Source organism: Passer montanus, unplaced genomic scaffold (assembly GCF_014805655.1).
Source record: "Passer montanus isolate IOZ18808 unplaced genomic scaffold, ASM1480565v1 scaffold18, whole genome shotgun sequence".
In the NCBI taxonomy this organism is placed as follows: Eukaryota; Metazoa; Chordata; class Aves; order Passeriformes; family Passeridae; genus Passer; species Passer montanus.
The window spans coordinates 10,446,971-10,471,155 of record NW_024365381.1 but is presented as its reverse complement, the minus strand read 5'-3'; the positions used below and the strand labels follow the sequence as shown (position 1 = coordinate 10,471,155).

Below are 24,185 nucleotides of genomic sequence, written 5' to 3'. Positions count from 1 at the left end.
AGATGGCTGAAAGAGTTTAAGCTCCAGGTACAGAACTGCTTGTAGTCTAAGAGAAGAAAAATCACATACCTCCTGAGAGTTCAAGAATTCTGCTCCTATTCTGAGTTAAGGCAGTTGACTTCTGCACGCAGGCAGATAATACCATGGCAGCACTTTCCAACTTTACTTCCTGCTCCTCCTGACAAAGAATACAGGTCAAAACTTCCTTCTCAGCAACAGATGGACCTCGTTTGGGACCCAAAGCAATTCTGGAGGAATCAATTGCTGAAGAGGTGCTGTAAGACCAGAAATGACACAGATATAAAATAACCAGCTGGATTTTCTAAATGAACTGAGTTCTTCCTGACATCTAACAAGGTCACAGACTACAAGTATGTCTGTTTTCTCTTACCTTTCTTCTTCCATAGTAGCATCATCTTTCCCCTGGGCCTCCAGTGTGTTTTCATACAGGAGCTTGTGGGTTTCAATGAAATTCCTCTGCAAGGCAGACATCTGGGCCATTATCTTCTGACGGTGCAGCCTCGCTGCTTCCGCCTTTCTCTTCCGCTCAGCTTTCTCTTTATCCTGAGTGCTCTGTGTCTTGCAGTAAGAGAATAAAGAAATCACAGGCAACTAAGAACATCAGAAAACGAGAGGACTCCCCATTATAGGCATTCTAACCACTGACAACAAATTCCTTAGCTGACATTTTAATGAGGGAAAAAAGTTAACTGCTATCTGAAATAGAAATAAGAAGAGCTCAAATCTTTACATGTTGACGGTTCATTAACTAAGACTGGATTTGGTCTACAAAAGGTCACTACTACAATCCCCAGCCCAAAGTTAGGATCAATAATCCCTGAGTAATTTCAATTAGATATGTCTGTTCTTAAGAAATTTTACTGAGGTGTACATGAAAGTTTTCCCCACAGTTCTGTTATTCTCGCCATAAGTGAAACCCTGAGTATTCAGTATCTCCCTTACAGAAATTGAAGAAAATTTTATCTTGAACTGCCTATCCATGACAAAACAAATGTGTCAGCATTTTATACATCTGTGTATTGTATTTTCATTATTCTTTATGGTATACTGGAAAACTATTGTTCTATCCAACATTTACTCTTATATCATATTTTCAAAAACCATAAACAAAACATTGCTATGCTTTAGAAATGCAGAATTCAAAAAACACAGGTAGACTTTATTAAAACATACAGAACCTAACTCTTCCCGTCCAATTACTTAAGGGACAAATACAACATTATACACAAGGTTTCCATTCACAGTACCATCACTTTTCCAGGAAAATCAAACAACTTGCTACACAAGTAGAACTGTAAGATTAATTTCTTATGGACTTCTGTATTTTGTTTGATACCTTACCAAATCTCATATGACACCTGCCTCAAAAAAGAAACACGTCATATGCTGTGTGGTAAGTTTAGAACTAGGCATGCAATAGCCAGCCAGGAGATTGCTTGGCAGCAAGCTGAGGCCAAACAAAATGTCTAAGAGCAAACTGGTCTGTCTTCACCTACTGCCTAAGGGTAACTAGATTCTTCTTTTCTGTTCAAATGCCATTTGAAAACACAATCACTCCTTAGGACTGAAGTCATCTTTGAAATCTCCATTTCATTGTGTCATTTGACCATTAGATTCAGAAGTTATTTTGAAGGAAAGGCAAACAGACTGATAGCCAGAATAATTACTTAAGGCTCATGCCTTTATAGAATCAGGGCAAAGGACATTAACCTCTTGATAGATAACATAAATTACAAGACATCATCTAAAGTGGATTTGTATTTCTAATTATTGTGCAGTGACAATATAAAGAAAAGGTAGTCAATTCACAAATACAAGAAATGGAAAGATGAGCACAAATTACTTCCTTCAGCCCCCTCAATTGCTTCACTTAACTCAGAACTACAGCCAAAACTCACAACAGCTGCTAATAATTCCATGAAACAGGTTAAGCACAAATTTCACTTACTAAAAATATTATTATTGGAAACTAAATCCTAGCCGTAGACAACATACCAGAAATCAGTTTTGAAAAATCATCATTTTAGGCAATGCTAAATTTAGATACATTACTGAAAATAGCTATTCAAAACATTACATACGAGGCTTGTACTGAAGCTTTATTTTTATCATTACCTCATCACCTTTTGTAGCTTCTGAGCCTGATGTAGTTCCTACTGTTGCCAAACTAGACTTTTCTCTCAATCTCTTCACCATGTCAAACATCTAAAAACAGAGACTTAGATGTTAAACATAAAACACAACTTGTCTTTTATAATGATATAGATTAATACATTTCCAATGTTATGATATATTGGCACTGCAACAGGCCATTAATACATTTCCAATGTTAGCACTGCAACAGGCTGCCCAGCGAATTTGTGGATGCTGAAAATGTTCAAGTCCAGGTTGGATGAGGCTGTAGGCAATCTGGTCTATTGGAAGGTGTCCCTACCCATGGCAGGGGCTTTGAGCCACAACATTTTTAAGGTCCCTTCCAACTCAATCCATTCTATGATAGATAGGATTAAAACTCTTGGTATTTTATTTCACATTATTTTCAGATTTTCAAATGGATTAAACCACTCAAAACTCCTAAATAACAGAAACACCAAGACTATGTGCACTCCCAGAACACTGCCTTACTTATTATTTACTGTTATTTTGCAACAGATATATGAGGAAGATGTGTAAAAATGTCATTACTGGAATGAGTTACCCAAGCAATAACTGATCCAATACTTCGTAGTACAAGTAGCAAATACAATGGTGCAACAGATTCAACTTCTCAAGAAATCATTGCAGCAATGCATTATATGTAAGAATCATAACATCTTTCATAGAGTTACCCAAGCAATAACTGATCCAATACTTCGTAGTACAAGTAGCAAATACTTGTACTACGAAGTATTAAGAAATCACTGCAGCAATGGATTATATGTAGGAATCATAACATCTTTCATATTAGCTTTCTAGACTACTGAAATCAGATTGTTCTTATCTCTCCTTTGTGTACCTGCAGTATCCAATTGACTGTGTCCTTCTGTGCCTCTAACTGGGGAACTCTCTTCAATTTCTCCAGAAGCATTAGCACATTCACAGCATTCAGGGCTGAGCTTCCCATTCCTTTACAAAGTGAAAAACAGAAAAAGGCCTTCAGGGGAAAATAAACACCTAACATTTTAATGTTCTTACAACCATGGACATGCCTTAAAATACTGCTAATTATATAATACACATACATGAACACAAACTGTGTCATTACATTTCTGGTATATTCTTGAACACTTACAGTTATATATATAATATATTTTTTCCTCCCTTGTAGATCAATTATTTCTGCTTTAGAAAATCTTTGCTTAATGTCTGCTGAAAAAAGAATCAACTTTCACTTCAGGGAGAAGCAGTAAAGCTCTTCAGAGCTTACCTACATTTGCTAACAGCTTAGTGTGTACGTGTTTACTTCTAATCACAAAAGCTATTGTAATTAGAGTAATTATTTCCTTTCTCATAACTTTGTGAGAGTCCATAGTATTCTAGGCTCTTCTCTAACACAGGTATGTTTTAAAATGGAGACCATTCTCTTCAATGATATTTCTTTTGCAGCACTTACCATACAAAATTAATTTTACATTTTTAGTAGGGAGACAAATAAATTGCTAAAGAAACTGTCTTTAAATGAATTGTGTCTCCCTAAGAGCTTTGTTACAAAAATACTGATTATTTTTGCATCCCTTTCATGTAAATGGGGCTTTGGTTTTTCTGTTCATGCAAAACTAAAGCTAGCAAAGCATTCTCTAGCATCTCAGTTATAATTATTACTTCTATTGTATTCCTGTAGATGACATGAATCTTCTTAAATGGAAACACTTTCAGTATGATGATACTTCTTTCTCAACAATAACAAAAAATTAAAAAATAAAGTGCATTTGAAGCGCTTTTCAAACACAACGTTTTTCAAAAACTAAATAAAGGGATATGATGATACTTCTTTCTCAACAATAACAAAAAATTAAAAAATAAAGTGCATTTGGAGCGCTTTTCAAACACATTTTTCAAAAACTAAATAAAGGGACTCCAGTAGTTTTATGTATTTATTCTTGTAGAAGGTATTTGAAAGATACATAAATATGATGTTTAGGAATATAGTTTAGTGGTGCAACTGGCAGTGCTGACTTAACATTTGGACTCAATGATCTGAGAGATATTTTCCAATATGAACAATTCTATGATTTTATTTCACAATTGTTATCTCTGTTGCATCTTACAAATGACAGTTATGTTTAGTTTAAAAATGGATTTTTAAAATTTATTTTTACACAGTGAAGCAGAAACTCTACAATAGATGGAAGATTATTTAGAAAATGCAGATTCCAACTCCCACAGAGTAGTCCCAAAGATTTCACAGTTCTTATCTCTGTTGCATCTTACAAATGACAGTTATGTTTAGTTTAAAAATGGATTTTTAAAATTTATTTTTACACAGTGAAGCAGAAACTCTAAACAGATGGAAGATTATTTAGAAAAGGCAGATTCCAACTCCCCCAGAGTAGTCCCAAATGTAATATTAAGAAATGCTCAATAGAGATTCGAAACAGAAAAGGTACATTCCACAGCCACTAAGTTCTGTTTCTATTTTCATTACCATAATAAAAGATAAACTTGCAGGTACATCAGTAATTGTACAGCTCAAGAGAACCAAAGATGGACATAGTTCACTTAAATCCACTGCCATTTTTCAAAGAGTTCTTCGTTTCCATTTCAATGCGTTCTTGTGAAGGAAAAACCATTTTCAGTTATGTAACACTACAACTACTTTTCATTTCTTCCCCAGGAAGAGAAGCACATATCCTCTTCAACCCACATGACAACTGGGAACAGAGGAAGCTAGTCCAAACCGGGTTTCTTAATTATTAAAAAAAAAAGTTAAATTACCAGGTTTTAATTATATAGCATAAAATAAAACCTTTTTGACTAAATCACTGAATAATTTCTTCTAGTTTGAGTCCTTACAAAATCAAGTTAGTCTTGTTTAGTCTGTGTTTTCAAGAAAATGAAACATACGTGTTGCTTTGTGATAAAAATCAAAGGTTACTTCTTCTTCAGGAGACTTCTGTAACTGCTGCTTCTCTTCTAGTAACCCTAAAGAAAGGAGATGAAGCACCTGAAAAAACAGAATAGTTAGTCTCATTCAATGTTTAAGATATGGAAAACTGGCACATAAAATTAGGATGTTTTATACAGTTCTGTATTATATATTGATCATATAATGACAAAACACATGAAAATACAGAGATCATACATGAAAGGTGAAATAAAAAAAGCACAGTGTAAATTTACTGCATATTAGTTGCACTAAAATTCATCAGCTTGCACGTGCTTTTATATTAGTAATAGGTGAAATCTTGTCCTTCTGCTGATACAAAATCTGTACTTGGCTAATTCCATAATCCAAAGATTAGAAGGCTTGGCAAGGCAATTAAACAATCTATACACTCTAACAAAACTGATTAATTCAGACTGTCTATAATTTCAAGTCCTAATTCTATAAATATTAAAAACACAACCCCGCTAAAACAAACAAACAAAAAAAACGCCTCCAAAGAACATTTCAACAATGTTTTAAAAGACTCAAGCCACTGCAGTAAAATTAAACGTTTAAATACTTACAAAAATTCTATTATTTCATGACTGAGGCCCCAAAGACATTTATGTATTTGGAGACTCTGCAGCTCAAAAAATGAAGGAATTCCAATTATCAAACAGTTACTTAATTGTGAAGTTTCAAGAAAAATATGAGGCAGGGAGAATTACATATTGAAACAGCTTCAGTAATGAGGCAACACAAGGAGGAAAGTAAAATAGAAAACTTTAATACTATTATGTATCATGTTTCTATTTTACAGCAGAGATAGATAATTATTTTCTTTCCCAGTAAGATTTATAAAAACAGGTTTGCGGACAGAATTAACAAGTTAATCTTTACATATTTTGCTCTTCTCATAAGCAGTCAGCACAGGAAGGACCATCAGAAGATGACCAAGGCTAACCATACCATTTGGATCATTGCCTCAGTCCACAAGTGGGTTTCCAGTTCCACTGCCCTCTGCAGAAGGGTGCGCAGGATGTGCATCATAACGTCGCAGTTCAGAATCCTCACCACGTTGCTGAATGCAGGACTGAAGTCTGGAGGAGGAGGTGGTGGCAATGCTAGGAAACAGATGTGCAAACACATCAATGAACTGACATCCCACCCAGAACTTAATTATTTCCGTGAAAGAAAAACTGGACCTTTAAATGAGCAAAAACATGCTCAAACACAATTGTGTGCCTAAGTCAACTTTCATCTTCGGCAAAGCTAAGTACTTTTAGTGAGTTCTTATATAAAAGACATGCAAGCTAAGTTAATCAATCACAAGTATTAGTTACATCTATAAATGCAAATTTTTAACACTCTGAACTGCCTTATTTATGTCTCACTATTAAACATATCATTTGTGCTTTGCATCAGATAAAAGGTTTTCAAGTAGTTAAACAGAACTGAGGAGTGGAGCTTCCAGACTGTAGTGTCCCACACTACAGTGTCACATGTCTGGAGCTCTAAATTTTTTCTACTACTGGCTTTCCAGTCATTTCTGGCTATGTACCTTTGAGTTAACACTGGAACTGCGATGTGGAATCTTGGCATCTACTAACAGTACCTCATTTAACACCACAGCCTTTTCCTACCAGGAACCACAGACTCCAGTCTTCTTTAGGTACCTGGATGCCTATTCTGAGAGTGCCTCTTTTCAGAGGACCTCTGTGAATGCAGTGTTTCTGAAACCATCATTCTTTAGACAATTTAGTCTGAATGAAGTTACTGACAAAGACAGTGCAGCCACATAAAAGAATATGCAAGAAGCACATGCAACAATAAATGCAGCCTCAGGGGAACTGTTGGCACAAATCAGTGCCAACACAGACAGTGCAGCCACATAAAAGAATATGCAGGAAGCACATGCAACAATAAATGCAGCCTCAGGGGAACACAAATCAGTGCCAACATATCTTGGTATTTTGGAACCATACTGTCCAATTACATAAATCTCTGACAATTACATCTAAATAATCACATTTTTTTAAATTTCCACAAAATAATTCCTCTGATAACATTTTAAGCTGTCAGAGTGAAAGGCGAAGGGGCAAAGTTGAGTTTATTAAGTTGTTCATTGTACTTATTTGTTCAGTTTTCCTCAAATCCACTAAATTAAATGCTTGTGACTTGAACGGGTAAAAGTAAACTCAAAAGGGAAATAACATTTGTGTTACAATAGAAACACGGGGGTTCATTGTTTTATGTGTTCATAGCTAATAAAAAATTCTTTCTAAAACTTAACTCTCATTCGCTTATTACAGAATGGATATGAGCATAAGTTCCTGTGGCAATCTTCTCTACATGCCACTATTATGTGTCAATATTTTGCTAAAAAAACTGCCCACAAAGACCACTACAACTTTTGCCTCTTAGTTACTCCACCATAAAATCTGAGTTCATGGTTTTGTCAAAAACTACTGTGCCCTGTTTGTTTCCCTAAATGTAAATTAAACTAAAAATTCCAGAATTCCTGTCCATGATAAAGAAAAAAGACAAAAATATGGCAGGTACTAATTAATGACAACTACTACAAATCACAACAAATTTAATATGAACTCACCTATCCACTACGAAGTCATAAGACAACTTAAAGCTCACTATATATAAACTACATATACTACCAAATTAGCACATTTGTTGAGCCATCAATTTTAGAATTTTACCTTCATCCCTGTTTTCTTGTTTTCTTCTCTTCTTTTGTGTATGTTCAGCCTACAGAAAAAGGAGTGTTGTTGTATCAGCACCTCTACAGAAGTACACAATAATGAGATTAATGAAATTATGAGAAATCCTATGCTATAAATATGGTGAGATACATAGTAAATGTCTGGTTGCAAACAAGAATTTCGTCTGAAACACGTTTAACAACATTACATTTTGGATTTAAATTTGTAATGAAGATAAATGGACATATTTGCTTCCTCCGTAAGAGTTACAAAAGCAAAGTTTGGGGTATCTCAGTGCAAAGATAATTCTTATCCCATTTTGGTTTTGTCATAAAGAGATAACAGAGTAAATACACAAGCTGCCATAAAGGAAACACGAAGGCAAGCCATACCATGTAAATTTGTATTGAAAATTTTAACTTCATGGAATGTTTCATTTTGAAGGGAGCTGCAGATACTCTTTAATGAACCAGTTTCTTTACACTGTATTAATTCAGCAAAATTCTTTAAACATTGGTAAGTATGTACTATTTTTTTAACCTTTGAGAGCGAATCTCACACTTGCTTACCTTGCTGTGCTGGGTCTTAGTGTAGTGATAAAAGAACATATTGAATTCCTTCAAACATTCATCTTTCAGCTCATAAACTCCGTGACCAGAGACACCCGGTTTCCTTACAGAGAAATATTTCACAATATACAGATTAATAATGTATATTCAGCACATCTTTGAATGCAAACACAATTTGTTTTCTAAAGAAGTAGGAATTGTAATGGCTACTCACTAACTTATTAAAAGCAGAGAGTGAGCACAGTTATGACTCTTAAATTTTCAATACAGGATCTACAGGAAGAAACAATTCAGCAGCAAAATATTTCTAGTCTATACCATCTAAAGCATACCATATAGCCTCTGAAAATTCCTTTTAACTGTATGTCTTAGAATTTCAGACATTGGATGTTACCGCATAAAATTAAATCCCTTCTTTAACCAAAGTATAAAACAAGTAATACTGGCTGCTTTCCAGCCAGTGAGATTTTTTGAACTTTTCATGTAGTTCCTAAGTAAGATTCCAAGGTACACCTACAGTTGCTCTTAATTAAACATGAACAAGCAAGCCACATGAAATTTAAAATAAGGTATACTAAAATAAGACATTTTTCTCACTTGTTTTCAACTACAATCTATTGTTCTATATTTGCATACACACATTATATTTTTATATATAATTAATTCCCAGAAAAAAATGAAAAGTTCCAGAAAATTAGCAACAAAGTACCACTCACAACAGTTACTAGATAGTGATTGTCAAAGGTACGGTGAATTCTTAACTTTCCTGACCATCTTAGGAAAAAAAAGAACTTTTGAAGATTCTGCCACTAGGACTTGAGATCACTGAACTCCCAAGACTCCTTAAACTGAATTTGAGGAAAGAGGGTGGCAAAGGGAAAGAAATAGCAGCAGTGTAGGATATTCCACACACTGCTCTTTCCTAAGCATATTTGCAAACATATTTATTTCAAGATAGTAAAATATTAGCTGAACAGAGACTGTCCCATATTGTTTAACCCAAATATATCTAAGAAATATTATTTCACATTTAAGCTATTTATAAAACAACATTAAGAACTTACTTGAATGTAGCCACTTTATCAATTACATTCTCCAAGCCAGTTTCATTGTTCTCCTGGTAAAAAAATTTAGTTTGGGAGAAGCATGTAATGATTCAAATATCTTCAGTATTACATTATGTGTAACAAAAATACACAAAAATTCAGACAATTCCCTAATTCATTAACTATTATCTTTTGCCTGCTGTTAATCAGAAAGCAGATATTCATACTGGGCAAATTCCAAGGAAGTATCAAAGATACACAATACTTTCACTTACTAAGGTAGAACTTCATTAATAACGGAGCTGACCTCTAGAAACAGGTCAATGCTTACCCAACTTTAACAAAGGGGGGAAAAAGGAGATTTCAATATTTTAAACAGTGAATGTGGCTACTATGATAATATTTAAGACTATTTCATTTACAACAAAAATTTAGGTATTTTTGCATTGATTGCTGGCCCTGAACACTTCCACAGACTATAAAATCTAATCCACATCCTTTGCCTCTATCTTCAACAACTGTAATGGAATGGCAAGGAAAGCTTTGTTTTCAAATAGACATGAACAACACTTGACTTCAAATGGACCTGCACTGGTTTAAGTCATCAAAATTACAGGCTTAAATTTATCAGTGGTACACAGGCCAGAATGGAATAGAGCTCCATCCAGAGTCAAACCTACATTCTATAGGGCTAAACCAGAAAATTTCACAACTTTTCTTTTTGAACCTTGGAGAACTACAGCTGAAAATTCTAAAAAAATTCACCTCTTAATCAAAAAGCATAATTCCCATAAAACTTTTTTTCAGATCAGCCAATACTTGAATCTATGACACTGACCTTTACATCAGTAAGGTGTGTAAGCCCCTTCGTCATGCCATTTTGTAACTCTCAAACCAACATTTAAGCTTTATATTAGAAATGCTTCCATATAAAGACATAAAAGATAAAGAAGAAAGACATAAAACAAGAAATAATAAATAAAGAAAAAAGTAAATAAATCAGGACTCACATTTTCAGGCAAGGACTTGGTAATTGCACTGTGAGCCATTGGTTCAATACACAACAGATGGATGATTTCTCTCATTATTACATCTTCTTTTGTCACATTACTGATTCCTGGCACATATCTTTCCCCTGTCAAATGAACCAAAAGGAGAAGAATGGCAGAGATGACCGGTATAAAGCAAATTTGAATTCTGCACCATGATAATGGTATTGCTGGGATGTTTCATTGTATAAGCTTGCATTTGCCAGAAGCCTTTCCCAAGACTCTGAGTAAACATTCTTAGCCTAGCTTCCCAACAAAATGGGTCGAGATGGACTCTCTTAACTTCATAACTGACATTAAAGTAGAATATTATCTAACAGCTTTTTACACTGTCCAACTCCTATTGTTTCCAGCTCACAAATACTTGTTACTGAATCATCTATTTAGAAGAGGCACTCTTCAGTATCCTCTCTATACTATTATGTCATCAAGCCTGCTCTGACAAACTAATAATCCATTACGACAACAACAGAGAGAAATGAAACTTACCCACAACATAGATAAGAATCTGTAGCATTTCTTCTATTAAAACATTATATTGCTTAATCAAATCCTGCAAGAATGAGAGAAAACAGGTTAAAAAAAACAAAAACAAAAGTGCAGAAAAATCCATCCACCAAATGACACTGAGCTCAACCTTCTATCTACTACACTGCTGTAACATTGTACTCTAGGAAGAAATTTCCACTTTAACAAGCTGGGAAAAGCGCCTGCTCTGGTAGAGGAGATAGTATACAGCAACTGAAGTGCAAGATTCATGTGCAAGAAAAGAAACTGCTAAAGAAGTATCCCAAATGAAGGGTTATGTCAAAGTTCAAGCCACAAGAAGTAGCATAAAAACCCAAGAAACTTCCAACCAAAATAAAAGCATGTACCGTGGCATAAGAGACATAGAAATGCTATAGTAAAGTCATTTACATGGATTTTGGTAGATGCCCTGTGGAGACAGACAAGTCTCCACAGGTCCAAAAGGGGCAAAACTTGCTTGCTAATTTTGAAGAAGCCTCTACAAATTCCAAATACAAAATATTTACCTAACCATAAGCTCCTGTGTTTACTTGACTTCTAGTGTGGCCTTAAAAATGCAGGTATCAACAGTAGCTAGTTTTTCTTATTGATGTTTCACACACTCTGAGCTGACAAATTAAACACCACAAAAATTTGCTACTTACCTGATCTTTGGTGGGTTTAATTTTTTTGAAAGCATCAGCAAGCTCATATCTCTGCAGTATCAGCAGGAGAAACTGGTTTGGATCCATAAGAGATGCACCTATCTATCAAAAAATCTAAATTAATATGAACCTCACTTGCTATTTCAAAATCATGCAAATTAAACTGAACTTTTAAAAAATGACAACTACACAGTGATTCAGAACATTGTACCTGGAGCATGATGATATCTTTATCATACATCTCTTCTCTGCATTTAACATCTTGATAATAGAATACCTAAGAAACAGGAAAACAAAATAGATATATAAAGTAATGTACCACCAAATGTGCATCAGTTAATCCCTGAGGCTTTTCAAACTGTACCACATCTTTATTGAGTAAAGGAAAGTCCACATTTCTTTCACAATAAATATGTACTTTAGTGGAAGTGAAAAATGTTTTTTCACCTATCCAGAAAAAAATCTATGCCATACTTCACACTCCTTTCCAAGAGGACATAACTCCAATGGTTGCTACTGAATTAAGTCAAAACATCCTCCTTCTCCTAACCCCGTTCTCAGACAGTTCTGCAGGGGTTGACCAAGATTTACTTCAATTTCATCAAAGGGTCCTGTGCAAGGTTTGCAGAGAATTTCTGCCATCAAAGGAAAACAAATGAGAGAAAACAGGTTAAAAACCCACCAAACCAAACAAAAAAAACCCACAAAAAGCCCCAAAACAAACAAAACAAACAAAAAAAAAAACCCACTCAAAACAACAAAAAAAACAAAAAAAAAACACAAAAAGCCCCAAAACAAACAAACAAAAAAAACCCCCACTCAAAACAACAAAAAAAAACAAGCTACAAAACCAAAACCACCCCAAAGTGAAGCCAAATGAGACAAATGCAGGGTAGACTCTTCCCTTTACCTTTACTCTTGCAACAGAAGTCAGAAGCATTAGAAAACGTTTGTATGTCTAGCTATAGGGTTCTCAAAAGTTTAGTGTGAGCCTAAAACAATTTCACTTCTGTATATAATAATGTCCCCATACACCATGAGGAACTTCTAACCTTTTATGTTATAAGCAAGAGTACTAACAAGTACTTTTGCAGTCATTATGGGATCTGAAAGTAGCTTACAAGTAGACATCAGCAACATTATGCTATTTCACACAGTAGAAAAGAGTCATAACAGAGATGAAAATAGTCATCTAAGACAAGGAGGTAAGCCATTGCTGAAGACAGAAATAAAACCATGTCACCTAAGTTTCCACCTAGAAACTTTCTATTTACTGTAGGAGTGACCCCATGAGCTCTCTCTGCACTGGCAGCATTGCTGAGCAACCTTTGCAAACACTAATAGGATCAGCACTGAACACTGCAGGGAGTACCTGGCTTATCAGCGAGAGCCCATTCCTTCTCCACATCTCTGCAGCAACCTGTGCAACCAGGACAAGACACCGCAAAGGATATTCTACTAGCAGCTCCACTTGAAATTCTTCCTAGAATTTAAGAAAGTAAAAACAAATAAACAAAACACCTCAGAACAAATCTACCAGTGGTTTTAAAAGTGTAAGTCCTAATGAACAGAGACATATTAACAGCTGAAAAATAACTTGTATGTGTGCCATGAAGGTTAGAGGATATAGCTTGAGACTTTTCTTTCCAGAGTATAAATCACAAAAGCACTTGGGGGGAAAAAAGAAAGTATCTTACAGGAGAAACAAACTCATGCAGTCTTGAGATGGCTCCAGTCTTGCTTAATCGTACATGAAGACCTACAAAACCAAGGAAGAAAAACCAGAAAATAAATCAAAATCAGTGAAGGTTCTCCAACTTCTTCTAAATGTTAACTAAATAATCTACAATTCAGAGAATTACAGAAAAAAAGTCCAAGTTTCGAGGAAAGACTTCATACTTTCCTTTCTTTAAAAGAAGATCTATTACATTATCACAACAGTTCTTACTAGCCTTAGAATCCATTATTTTATGAATAAATTTACATTAAATGAATCAACCCCATCCAAACTGAGATGCAATATATAATAAACAAATTTTTAATTTCACATTTAAATCATACATCAGTAGTAAATGAATTTCAAGACTACAAGGTTTAACAGGTGGTATCTTGGTATCAAATGATGTGATAAAGAATCTACAGCTTAATAATAGCATAAGATTTCATTTGTGCTCTACAGAAAGCAGTGATTATATTCTGACTGGAAGCCTGTCCTGGCATTGTGCAAAATATGTCTTCCAGGATTTTAACAGTCCTAAGATAGATAAGGCTGGAAACTAAATTCAAGATACAGTAATAGTGGACATTCATTTAAATAAAGGAGATAGAAACAGAACCAGAAACACTTCAGAGAAAATTAAGGATCTCATTAAAAAGAATTTTTTTTCCTTCTTGACTGACTTCTCTCTCTTCCCTTTAAAAAGACATTCTCCAACCTCCATGGTAATATTGTTTTGAGAAAAACTTTCCCTTAGTGGGACATATGGGGAACATGTCTTTGTGATCATGAGAATGTCAGAAAGCTGGAGAGCAACTCATCTGTGAAGCACTTAATTCAAGTGTTTTCTGGAGTAAAGAAACAAGAGATGGATGACAAGCATGGTTTAATCAACAATCAAAACACATCACTTACCAGCAAGAGTCCTAGACAGTGGTAAATGTATGCTGACAGGATCTGCAGACACTCTGTAAGGTCTGCTCTCCAGGGTATGGCCACATAAGTGAAACACTGTCTTCTCCCGAGAGCGGCCATTTGTGCTGCACCTCATCACAGCTTTATGACATTCTCTGTAGGACCTGAGCAGCAGCTCTTCCTAGAATTAAAAATACATGTAGCATTAAAAAAAAAAATCATACAGTATGGTGATGTTCGAGGGTTGCAGGATGAGGGAAGAGAGGAGAATCTTAACTCTATGTTTCAGAAGGCTGATTCATTATATTATGATATTATATTATATTAAAATGATAAACTAAAACTATACTAAAAAGAATAGAGAGAAAAGATCTATCAGAAGGCTAGAAAGTAAAAGCAAGGAATGAGTAACAAAATCTTGTGACTGCTCACAGCCTCAACACAGGTGGCTGAGACTGGTCATCAAGTGAAAACAATCTACATGGACCAATCGAAGCTGCGCCTGTTGCATCCCCCAGCAGCAGATAGTTACTGTTTACATTTCTTTCTTGAGGCTCCTCAGCTTCTCGGGAGAAAAATCTGGGCAAAAGGATTTTTCAGAAAATATCATGGCAACAATACAGTCCCTTCCTTTCTCTTTTTGTCACACCCAGATTAATTCTTTCAAACCAATTCTTTTGTGGAGAACTACATTTAACAACTGAGAGCTTTTGCAAAAGCTGCTATTTCAAAAGTTGTCAGGAAGATTCACAAAACACATGCATGCAAAATTGATATACTTACATCACAGGCACACCACTCCTGGAACATCAAAAGAATGTTCTTGAGCTGCATCTGTATGGCAATAGCTGCTTCCCAGTCAGGGTCCACCTCAATGTGCTGACCAATCTGTCTTTTTATCTCCTCCATTCCCTGAAATGGAAATCCCACAAAATACTCTGTCTAAATCAGTGATCACAGGCTTAACACAACAAAAAATTCCACAGTCAAAAGGTAAAACATATGTAACTAAATCTGATGAGTATTACTTGTAAAAACAAGTCTTCTTAACCCACCCAAAATAGGGACTGAAGAATTTAACACTGTAATTGCATGTTTACATCCATTATAATATTATGGGAAAAAAGAAAAGCTGTAATCTCTTTAGAACAGAATATTAGAAAGAAATTATTTAAATGTATTGTACCTGCATGCAAGTTAGAATCCTTAGGAAAGAAACAAATCCTTCCAAAAAACGCTCCCTCAGACGGTCTGTCCACACTGTAGGTTTGCTGACTAAGATATACCTGTCCCCAAAAAAAATTATCATACTTTGCTCAGACTTCTCTTATGCTTGTATTTCAAGTGTTCTTGAAATACAATTGTTTTCAATCTTTTTTAATAACATCAATTACATAATCTAATTACATCACCCTCCCCATCTTAAAGTACTCAGAAAATTTCCCCAAATACTAGAACTGCTAATACCTTGGTGTGACTCCATCACTGGAAATTAACAGATTTTTTTTTTTTAATTCCAAGGTATTTGGGATGTAATGAATGGAGTAATAAACATTACTCAGTTTATTAGAGCAATTTGGTACCAGTAAAAGTAGAAAACCCTACGCGGATAAGGATTATACAGCTTTCTCAGAACAACAGCAAATGGGAGACAAATTTCCCATATTGTCTGACAGTATATACACTTTATTAATGTAAATATTATATGCAATTAGATAACTGAAAATCAAAAAATGTTTCATAGAATGCTATTTTGGTATTTTTAAATTTTAAGTTTCCATTGAAAAAGAAAACAATTATATCATGCATGATTTTTGAGGAGTTTGGATTTGATTTTAAAGGTTTATCATCAGACTCTTAATTGAAACACTTCATGATATTAGTAATATTTTCAAGCTGCTCTAGCTTCTCAGCCTTACACTTACCTGAGGTCATATATTACTGAATATACCCGGTTCAGTTTGTCCTGACTGTAGCCTTGGAAGTTGAACTTGTCATTTTTGTCTAGGTACTCTGGAAGCACTTCTAGGAGTGTCTCTGTAATGGTGGTGATTACATTCTGCTCTTCAATAAGATGTCGGGCCTGCAAGAACCAAGTGAAGTTTTTTTCCTCCTGTTTTTGTTAATGTTATCATCAAAATATGTTTCCTTTGAATCCAATAATTCTGATTAAAAATTCCTTTAAGTATTTGCAAAGAACCCAAGATAAAAAACTCCCACAGTATTTATTGTGGAGGATGACAAATGCTATGAAATACAAAGTCTGTTCAACAATAACTATGTATGTTTCTTCAATTCTGACAGCATCTATATAATGGATATGCTGTTTTTTTCCTAGAAATACCATGTACAAAGTAATTTTCACATCAGTACTTCAGCCAAGAAACATATAACCTTTAAAATTTATAGATATACTTCCTCCCCATATTTCACCCCCACAAGAAGACATTTAATAATTTTTTACCCCCTTGTCCTGTTTTTGAAGTCATATAGACAGGTAAATGTGAGCAGTAAATAAACAGAGTACAATGTGCCAGGAACTTATACTTATTTGCATTCCCTCTATGTTCTGTAATGAATTCTCACATCAACTCAAGCTCCTGCTTTCATATTGGCCTTCACAAATCTCAAACTCATTCACATTCAACTCAGCAATTCATAAAGACTCCCTGCCAAATACAACAATCTGCAAAGATGCCACTGCTGGCAGTTCTCAAACATTTTACACCTCCAGCAGAGCCAGGCTGTACATACCAGAGTAGGCACAGTGAACATCTGAACTGAGAGTGCTGTCACAGAGAGAACTCTGTCGTGATCATCACTGATGTATTCCTTTTGCAGTGCCTTGTAATACTACAAAAAGAGAGCATTGGGGACATTAAAGAAATGTTAACCAAAACTTTTACCTTTTTTTATTCACAAGAATTACATCTCAGTCTGTCTCTCCCACCTAATAGAAGCAGTTCTAACAAAAACAGCACAATATCCTCAATGCACCAAAGCAAGTCAATATGGCCCCCACTGCCTTAATACTGAAGATAATCACAAATTTAACTAATTTGTCAGACTGGAACCAGAATTATTTTCTCTTACAACCAATCTTCCCTTGAAAAAAAATTAAGTATCTGAAAAAAAATTAAATATCTGAAGAAAAAAAAATAAAGACATTAAATTCTTAAAAAACAAGTCTTCCTCCTGCAGTGAACTGCATGGATATTTGTTCAGCAACTGTCTCTAAAAGACAAGTACAATGGGTAATGCAAGTCTTTGTTTGTTTTAGTCCAGAGAAAATCAAAAAAGTACCAATCATCTTTATTAGAATTAAAAAGTCTCACCCTAAAACAAAAAGCACTTTGTCTTATGTTTTGCATATTTCTTAATTATTGTCTCAAATTTTCAAAAAGAAAGGCCAATTTCAGTTGCAGTTCATCTGGCATTTCAAAAGATACACAGAATAATAACAATATGGCATTCAAACAAGCATATCCCTACATGAGTCTAAGGAACAAACCAGTGACATGGGAATTAATTAACTGCACTCCAATAAAGGCTGAGCCTGTTATTGAAGTTCTGCTTGTTTAAAATTCATTATTTATATTGAAACAATTTTCAGTTTGGGGGGAAATTTCATAAAGCTAGTACAAATTCACAGCATAAAAACTAAACCATTTACCTTCACAAATTCAACAGCAAAAAGCTTTTTGTATTCCATTTCCATGAAAAAACTACTGAAGATAAGTTCATGAAGAACCTTCCTCGCCCCTGCAAAGAGCCAATATAATGCATGTCATTTGTTGTACTAAGATGCAGCTTTTTGTGGAAAAACAGGAACCAATTACTAAAATATAATTAGAAACCATTAAAAGTCTTGAAATGGTTATGAAACATAAGAACACATTTATTAATTTTTTGGGGGGTTTTGACATTTATTGGTATGTATTTAAAGCATCAAGAAATCAAGTCACATTTTGTAAAAATATTTTTCAAGATACATAAAGCAGAATAAATTGAGGTGGCAAATACATATGCCAAATATAAATTAGCTCAACTGTAAAAATTAAGGCTGTATAAAAACTGTAATAAACCACGAAGAACTGCAATTCTACACGCATAGCACTTATCTATGTGTTACACACATGAAAAATTAATTTGATAAATCTTTAGTTTATAGCAACATGGATAAACAAACCTTTATGAAGCCTTGCATCCCATAGCATCAACTTGCTTATAAAGCAGGGCTTTTCAGATCCAGCTTCTTCCTTGAGACATATTTGACAAAATACCTGGCGAAAGTCACCTGTAGGGACGAAACTACTCATTTGTACAAGAACATTTCAATAATTAAATTATATGACAAGAAAATTAGAATTACAGAATTCTATTACTTAAAAAAAGAAGGCACTTAAGTAAGAATTACTTTTAACATTTTTTCTCAATGAATATACTTCCACATACCCTTTGCCTCACTAATTTCTTCCTATTATTCTTGCCTATATAATTTAATAAATCCTGTGATGCAGAACAGTATTTTAAAATGGAAATTATTTAGACAGCTTTGCAAAGCAGATCCATAAGAAGCCTTTACTATGCCAGCACAGAAATGCTCAGGGCTAGGCAAGTTTCTGCTGGTCACTGCTTCAGGCCTTGAAAGTCAGTCTTTTGTAGAATTTCAGAAATTCTTTTCTATTTTCTTGCACCGATCAGTAGACACAGTACTTGAAGCAGTTTTGGGGATCAACATATCGCAGTCAAACTCAGGTTTTTAACATTCCAAAATGAGCCCTTATGTTATTAATTTGAAAAGGAAAAGTGAAGAGTCACGAATCAAATTCCTGACAACCTGGAAATAAACATTATTAAATGTTTCTTGATCCATGTTCTACCACTTGAAACAAAACCATGAAAATAACAGGAACCACGAGACTACACAGAGGTTCCAGCTGAATTAAACATTAGGCTCATAAAGCTTCTGTGTATATAATCCAGAAGGACAGGAATGTTTGACTTCAACCTTTGTACTTAAAGACTCTTAAAACGTAAAAGTATCTGTTAACCTGGATAAACACCCAACTTTCACTAGAAACTTTGAAATAATCCACCTTAAAAAAATTTGTACCAACTGAAAGAACTGCCTGAAGAAATCAGAACAGTAAGAAAATACCATTGGCAAAATAAATACAAACTTGAATAGAACAGAACACCAAAACTTGTAAAACACTGTAAAGAATTACAAAAAAAGTACAGTTCTGATCTATGTATTTCAAGCAAGCATTCAGAAAAACTTAGAAAAAATTCACTTCATTAAAGCTTTCAAAGGGGATAAAGCAGACCACCAGATTTACCTATCAAGAAGTATGATAAGAAGTGAGTAGAGCTTAATTTGTATTGTGTGGAGAAATTTTATAATGGCTTTAGTGTGGCAAGACTCAAGTATGAAAAAAACAGTAACAAATCAAAAGTACATTGATTCAAAAATCTTTAAAGCCATCAGCATCATCAAACACCAGCACAATGTTTGAAAGCTTCAAATAGGCTTTCCACTACTGGAAAAAATTTTTATTTAAGATTTTAATGTGCTTGTTTTATTGACACTTTCTAAGCTATCAAATCTGAAGCAGATATTGATGCAAGCAGAGGATGGATGTTTTCACTGACAGAGATGCTCTGTGGCTTTTAAATAAAATGAAGCTTTTAAATAAAGGAGTCACACGCTGAGTGTGTGTGATGCTTAAAGTGAGAATAATAAAACTTGGAGATTGTTTCCCTGATGGAGCACTAACACATTTATTTCAACAAGAAGGAACAGAAAAGTACTGCTATTCATAACCTTGCTAACAGACGTCATCACCCATGCTACTGCACTATTAATTTTCTAATTAGAAAGAATATCAAACTATTTTAATTAAGGGAATATAATATATAACACTACTTAATTCATTCAAATTCTGGCATGGCATTATTGTAACAAAACCCAACAATACTTACTTGAATAGCTCATGAGTTTGTTCAGCCAAGAACCAAGGCGCAAGGCAAACTTCTGGTGTGCCATAACATCAGCATGCAGAACCTCCACGTGAAGAGGCCGTTGAGAAACATTTTCAGAATGCCTCTAGGAGTCAGGTAAATATTAGTACATATAAAATAAAATAACATTAATTTCATTATTTATTTTCACTCCCCACCATCTCTCCCAAGCAAAACAAAGAAAACACTTTGATGATTTGTTTCTGAAGATATCTATCCATCTCAAATGTGGTGCTGTAAATTCAGTTCCAAAAAGTTCACAGGCAAATTATAAAACCATGGAGGCACTAAGCTAAAGACTGCATGGCAGACAAATAAGTGCTTAGTGTTAATACTAATTATGTTGTATGGGGTGGTTTCTTGTCAAAATGTCTTTAGCAAGTTACCTTAATTTCTTCCTTTGCTTCCTGACAAGAGGCATAATGTCCTGCCTTAACAGCTCTACGACCCTGTTTAAGAAAACAGTGAGCATGAGACCAATATAAAGCAAACCCAAAACATCACAAGTGCGATCCTTGCTATGTTTTTTATACAGAATAGAAAAAACAGGGCCAAACATCACTCACAGTGCTATTAAACACCAAAAAGCAAATAAAAATTAACATAATTGTCCGTAGGAAAAATGTTATCCAAATTAACAACACAACGACCAAGTAAAGTCTGGATATCTTATTATCAAATAAGGAAAATTCATGTACACATTAAAACAGATGAAAGAGATTTCTGCAGAATAATTCCAATACAAACCGTATCAACTTTCCTCCTGACACAAAGTACATGAAATAGCACAGTATAACCAGAGATATGCGCTTCCTAAACAAGTTCTTTGCACCTGAAAAACAAGTGTTGACTAAGACTTGCTCAGCCATGTGCCTTTCTTTCCTCAAGCTCCAGCAACCAGAAACAAGGATTCTATAACCAAGTGACTGTTAGAAGGTGACTCTGATATCCCAAATGCACTAACCTCTTTATCTATGGCAGTCGTATGCAACTGGGCTTCACCAAGCTCACAGCCAAGTGCCCTTTGCAGGCTGTAGATAACATGATCATAAGAATGGTGCTCATCATTGAAAAGGACACAGTAGTAGCTGTCTACCTTCTCTCTGCTGGGAAAAAGGCAACATATGATACAAATAAAAGTAAAATTGTAAATAGTGTCCTATCAAATACAGCTTAATTGATAGCTTGAGAAGAATGCCAAATAAAATAAAAGGAAAGTTATTCAAGTAAATCAAACATATTCTTCATGCTAATGACATCCCCCACCATCCACACCAGAAAAAAGCTATAGAAATTATGTATCAAGTACAAAAGAGAAGTTTTGAAGTTATTTGATATTCCCTTATAATTTCCTTTCTCTGCTGTTTTATGAACCCACTTGTTTTTTTATGTGATACACAGCCTTTTGCCATTTTCACAGAATCATGGAATGGTTTGAGTTGGAGGGGACCTTTAAAGTTCATCTACTCCAGCTCCCTTGCAATGAGCAGGGACATCTTCAACTAGTCCAGGTTGCTCAGAGCCCCATCCAACGTGACTTTGAAAGTTTCCAGGGATGGTGCATCCACCAACCCTCTGAGCAACCAGTTCCACTATTTCACTGCCCTCATTGTAAAAAAAATTCCTTCTTGTATTTATTCTACATCTATCCTCCTTGAGTTTAAACCATTAGTCCTTGTCCTGTTGCAACAGACCTTGCTAAAAGGCTTGTCCACATCTTTCTCTCAAGCACTGTGGAAAGCTTGTTTGAAAATCTTCCAGCTCAGTTCTGCTCCCCTGCCCTTAGTCCCCATCAGTGTCTCCCAAGACAGTCAATGGCACTTGGTGAGACTCTCTATTCCCACATTTCCAAACCTGCCATTTCACTGCAGATCAGGAGCGCTTCCCTTCAGTGACTGATGGAGGACAGTCACACACCGCTTTTCCCATGGAGTATCAAAAGCTTTTCTCTACATAACTCTGGTCAAATATGCCACAGCGCTGCTTACAGGGATTTCAGCACCAATGTCTGCATGAGTATGAGACTATCCCAGGAAAAATTATAATCCAAGTAGCTAATGGATTGAAAAGAAAGTTGGAAATACTCCCTACCTAATGGTGAGCTCCTCAGGCAGTTCCTTCTCCTCCTCCCAGATAAGCATATCTACAATGTATTTTATCACAGAGGGAAACACTCTCCTAGAATGCTCCATAATTTCTTCATTCAACTGACATTCAGAATTCTGTAAAACATGAGATAATATTATTACAGAAAAGAATCTAAAGAAATTAAAAGGGGGTTGAATGAGTACCTAATTAATATAATAGGAAATTATACTATAATATGTATACGTATGCTGTAAATTATAGGTACATACTTGTACTACAATCAGGAAATCATCTTTTTCACGATTTTCAAGCAATTTAACCTCACCTAATTTCTTCTTTTCAGTTATTTCATCCCAAGGGCTCTCAGTGGTATTCCAACAGTTTCATATACCTTTCTTTACACATCCATGTATAATCTAGGCCTAGACTATGAAAGGCCTCATCAAATGTGTTTGCTTCACTTTTTTTTTAAACTTGCATTCAAAAAAGCTGTTTAACAGCTTCTTGCATTCCCACAGATATTAGAAGTTTGCAGTGCAGACCAAACGACAAGCTCCAACTGGTAAACAAATTACTCCTTATTGCAGCTTCAACCATTTTCATCTGTGAAATCCATTAACTTTCTTCAAAAATTAGGATAAAAAAGTGAAGGAAATTAAACTGTCTCCAAACAAAATGAAAAAAAACCCAAAGGATGTCTAATATACATGTTTGATCCCAAATACCTTGACCAGGGAAATCTCCATTCCACTTGACTGAACCTATTACATGAGTTATACAATACATATACATTCAAATACAGGAATAAGCACTTTTTAAAATAAGAAGGTAACATTTACAGGTTTTTTAATTTCACTTTAAGCAAGATTCTTACTTCTTTTGGAGAACTTAATGCTCCAGGCTCATGTTTAGTACACAGCGGTCCAGCCTTCCATGCCTCTGTATCCCCACAGTCACAAAATCCACCTCCAGTGGAGCTATGCATCTGGAAAAACCATGTATTTCAGTCATGAAATATGCCCATAAAAAGCAAGAGGAAAAAAGCAATGTGAATTATTTCAATCAAATACAAATATAAACATCTACTTAAAAACAGAAGAGTCACTGGATAGCCAATGGACTAACCACAGCTTTTTTTAGATCAAAGGAAACTTATCAGAGGAGAAGGGAGGTAAAAGATAAACTTTTTGAGCAGAAAATAAAGAGAGCTGCTGCTACAGAAAGGTATGCAAGTCCTAACTAAATTTAACTTGAAAGTAAGTGAAAAAGTCTATGACTGATGAGTGTTTCATAAATGGCAAAATATTTCTGGGTTTATTCACAAAATGAGAGCAAAGCGTTTTAATGACTTCTTTAAAATTACTTAACCAAATTAGAAAATAATATAAAGAAAACAATGTGCACATTAAACAGACATTTAGTAGTACTTCTAACCAAAGAACAGATGACACAATCAGCATCTAAATAAATTTTTATAACTTTAACTTTGCACTGTACTTTCAGAAGAGTACAAATTCTGAGCCTCCATTTTGGCAAAAAGTTCAGACAAAACTCAGGCAAAAACAATTATCATTAGCTTCCTCCAAATCCCCAATCTCGTAATAATTAAAAAAAAAAAAATTTGACCCAATAAAAACACATTCAAAAATCTGTTATTTACCTGAAACATTTTAAAATAACCTGATCTAATTAGACATACTTTGAGCAGGAGGCTGGACTGGGTGACCTCCTTAGGTCTCTTGCAACATAAATTATTCTTTCAATCTATAAAGAGCATATTCTGTATTCTTTAGACGCAAATG

General features: G+C 34.8%; 1 protein-coding gene across 5 annotated transcripts in view; it reads right to left on the bottom strand.

The window, feature by feature from the left end:
• The window catches only part of UBR1 (ubiquitin protein ligase E3 component n-recognin 1), a 63,719-nt gene that overhangs the window by 22,562 nt on the left and 16,972 nt on the right, over positions 1 to 24,185 (bottom strand). For 2 of the 5 annotated variants that reach the window (XM_039705391.1, XM_039705387.1), the window contains exons 4-30: positions 23,258 to 23,368; positions 22,387 to 22,517; positions 21,260 to 21,401; positions 20,682 to 20,744; positions 20,257 to 20,380; positions 18,461 to 18,568; positions 17,945 to 18,033; positions 17,026 to 17,124; positions 16,197 to 16,354; positions 15,458 to 15,557; positions 15,055 to 15,183; positions 14,272 to 14,452; positions 13,337 to 13,398; positions 13,012 to 13,122; positions 11,851 to 11,916; positions 11,640 to 11,741; positions 10,957 to 11,020; positions 10,429 to 10,553; positions 9,437 to 9,489; positions 8,373 to 8,475; positions 7,801 to 7,849; positions 6,056 to 6,210; positions 5,065 to 5,164; positions 3,017 to 3,126; positions 2,137 to 2,226; positions 392 to 579; positions 70 to 275 (exon numbers count right to left, since the gene is read on the bottom strand). In XM_039705391.1, coding sequence (XP_039561325.1) covers positions 70 to 275; positions 392 to 579; positions 2,137 to 2,226; positions 3,017 to 3,126; positions 5,065 to 5,164; positions 6,056 to 6,210; positions 7,801 to 7,849; positions 8,373 to 8,475; positions 9,437 to 9,489; positions 10,429 to 10,553; positions 10,957 to 11,020; positions 11,640 to 11,741; positions 11,851 to 11,916; positions 13,012 to 13,122; positions 13,337 to 13,398; positions 14,272 to 14,452; positions 15,055 to 15,183; positions 15,458 to 15,557; positions 16,197 to 16,354; positions 17,026 to 17,124; positions 17,945 to 18,033; positions 18,461 to 18,568; positions 20,257 to 20,380; positions 20,682 to 20,744; positions 21,260 to 21,401; positions 22,387 to 22,517; positions 23,258 to 23,368 — 3,019 coding nt within the window. The remainder of the gene's footprint in view (positions 1 to 69; positions 276 to 391; positions 580 to 2,136; positions 2,227 to 3,016; positions 3,127 to 5,064; positions 5,165 to 6,055; positions 6,211 to 7,800; positions 7,850 to 8,372; positions 8,476 to 9,436; positions 9,490 to 10,428; positions 10,554 to 10,956; positions 11,021 to 11,639; positions 11,742 to 11,850; positions 11,917 to 13,011; positions 13,123 to 13,336; positions 13,399 to 14,271; positions 14,453 to 15,054; positions 15,184 to 15,457; positions 15,558 to 16,196; positions 16,355 to 17,025; positions 17,125 to 17,944; positions 18,034 to 18,460; positions 18,569 to 20,256; positions 20,381 to 20,681; positions 20,745 to 21,259; positions 21,402 to 22,386; positions 22,518 to 23,257; positions 23,369 to 24,185) is intronic. The other 3 variants (XM_039705389.1, XM_039705388.1, XM_039705390.1) reach the window with 3 other exon arrangements.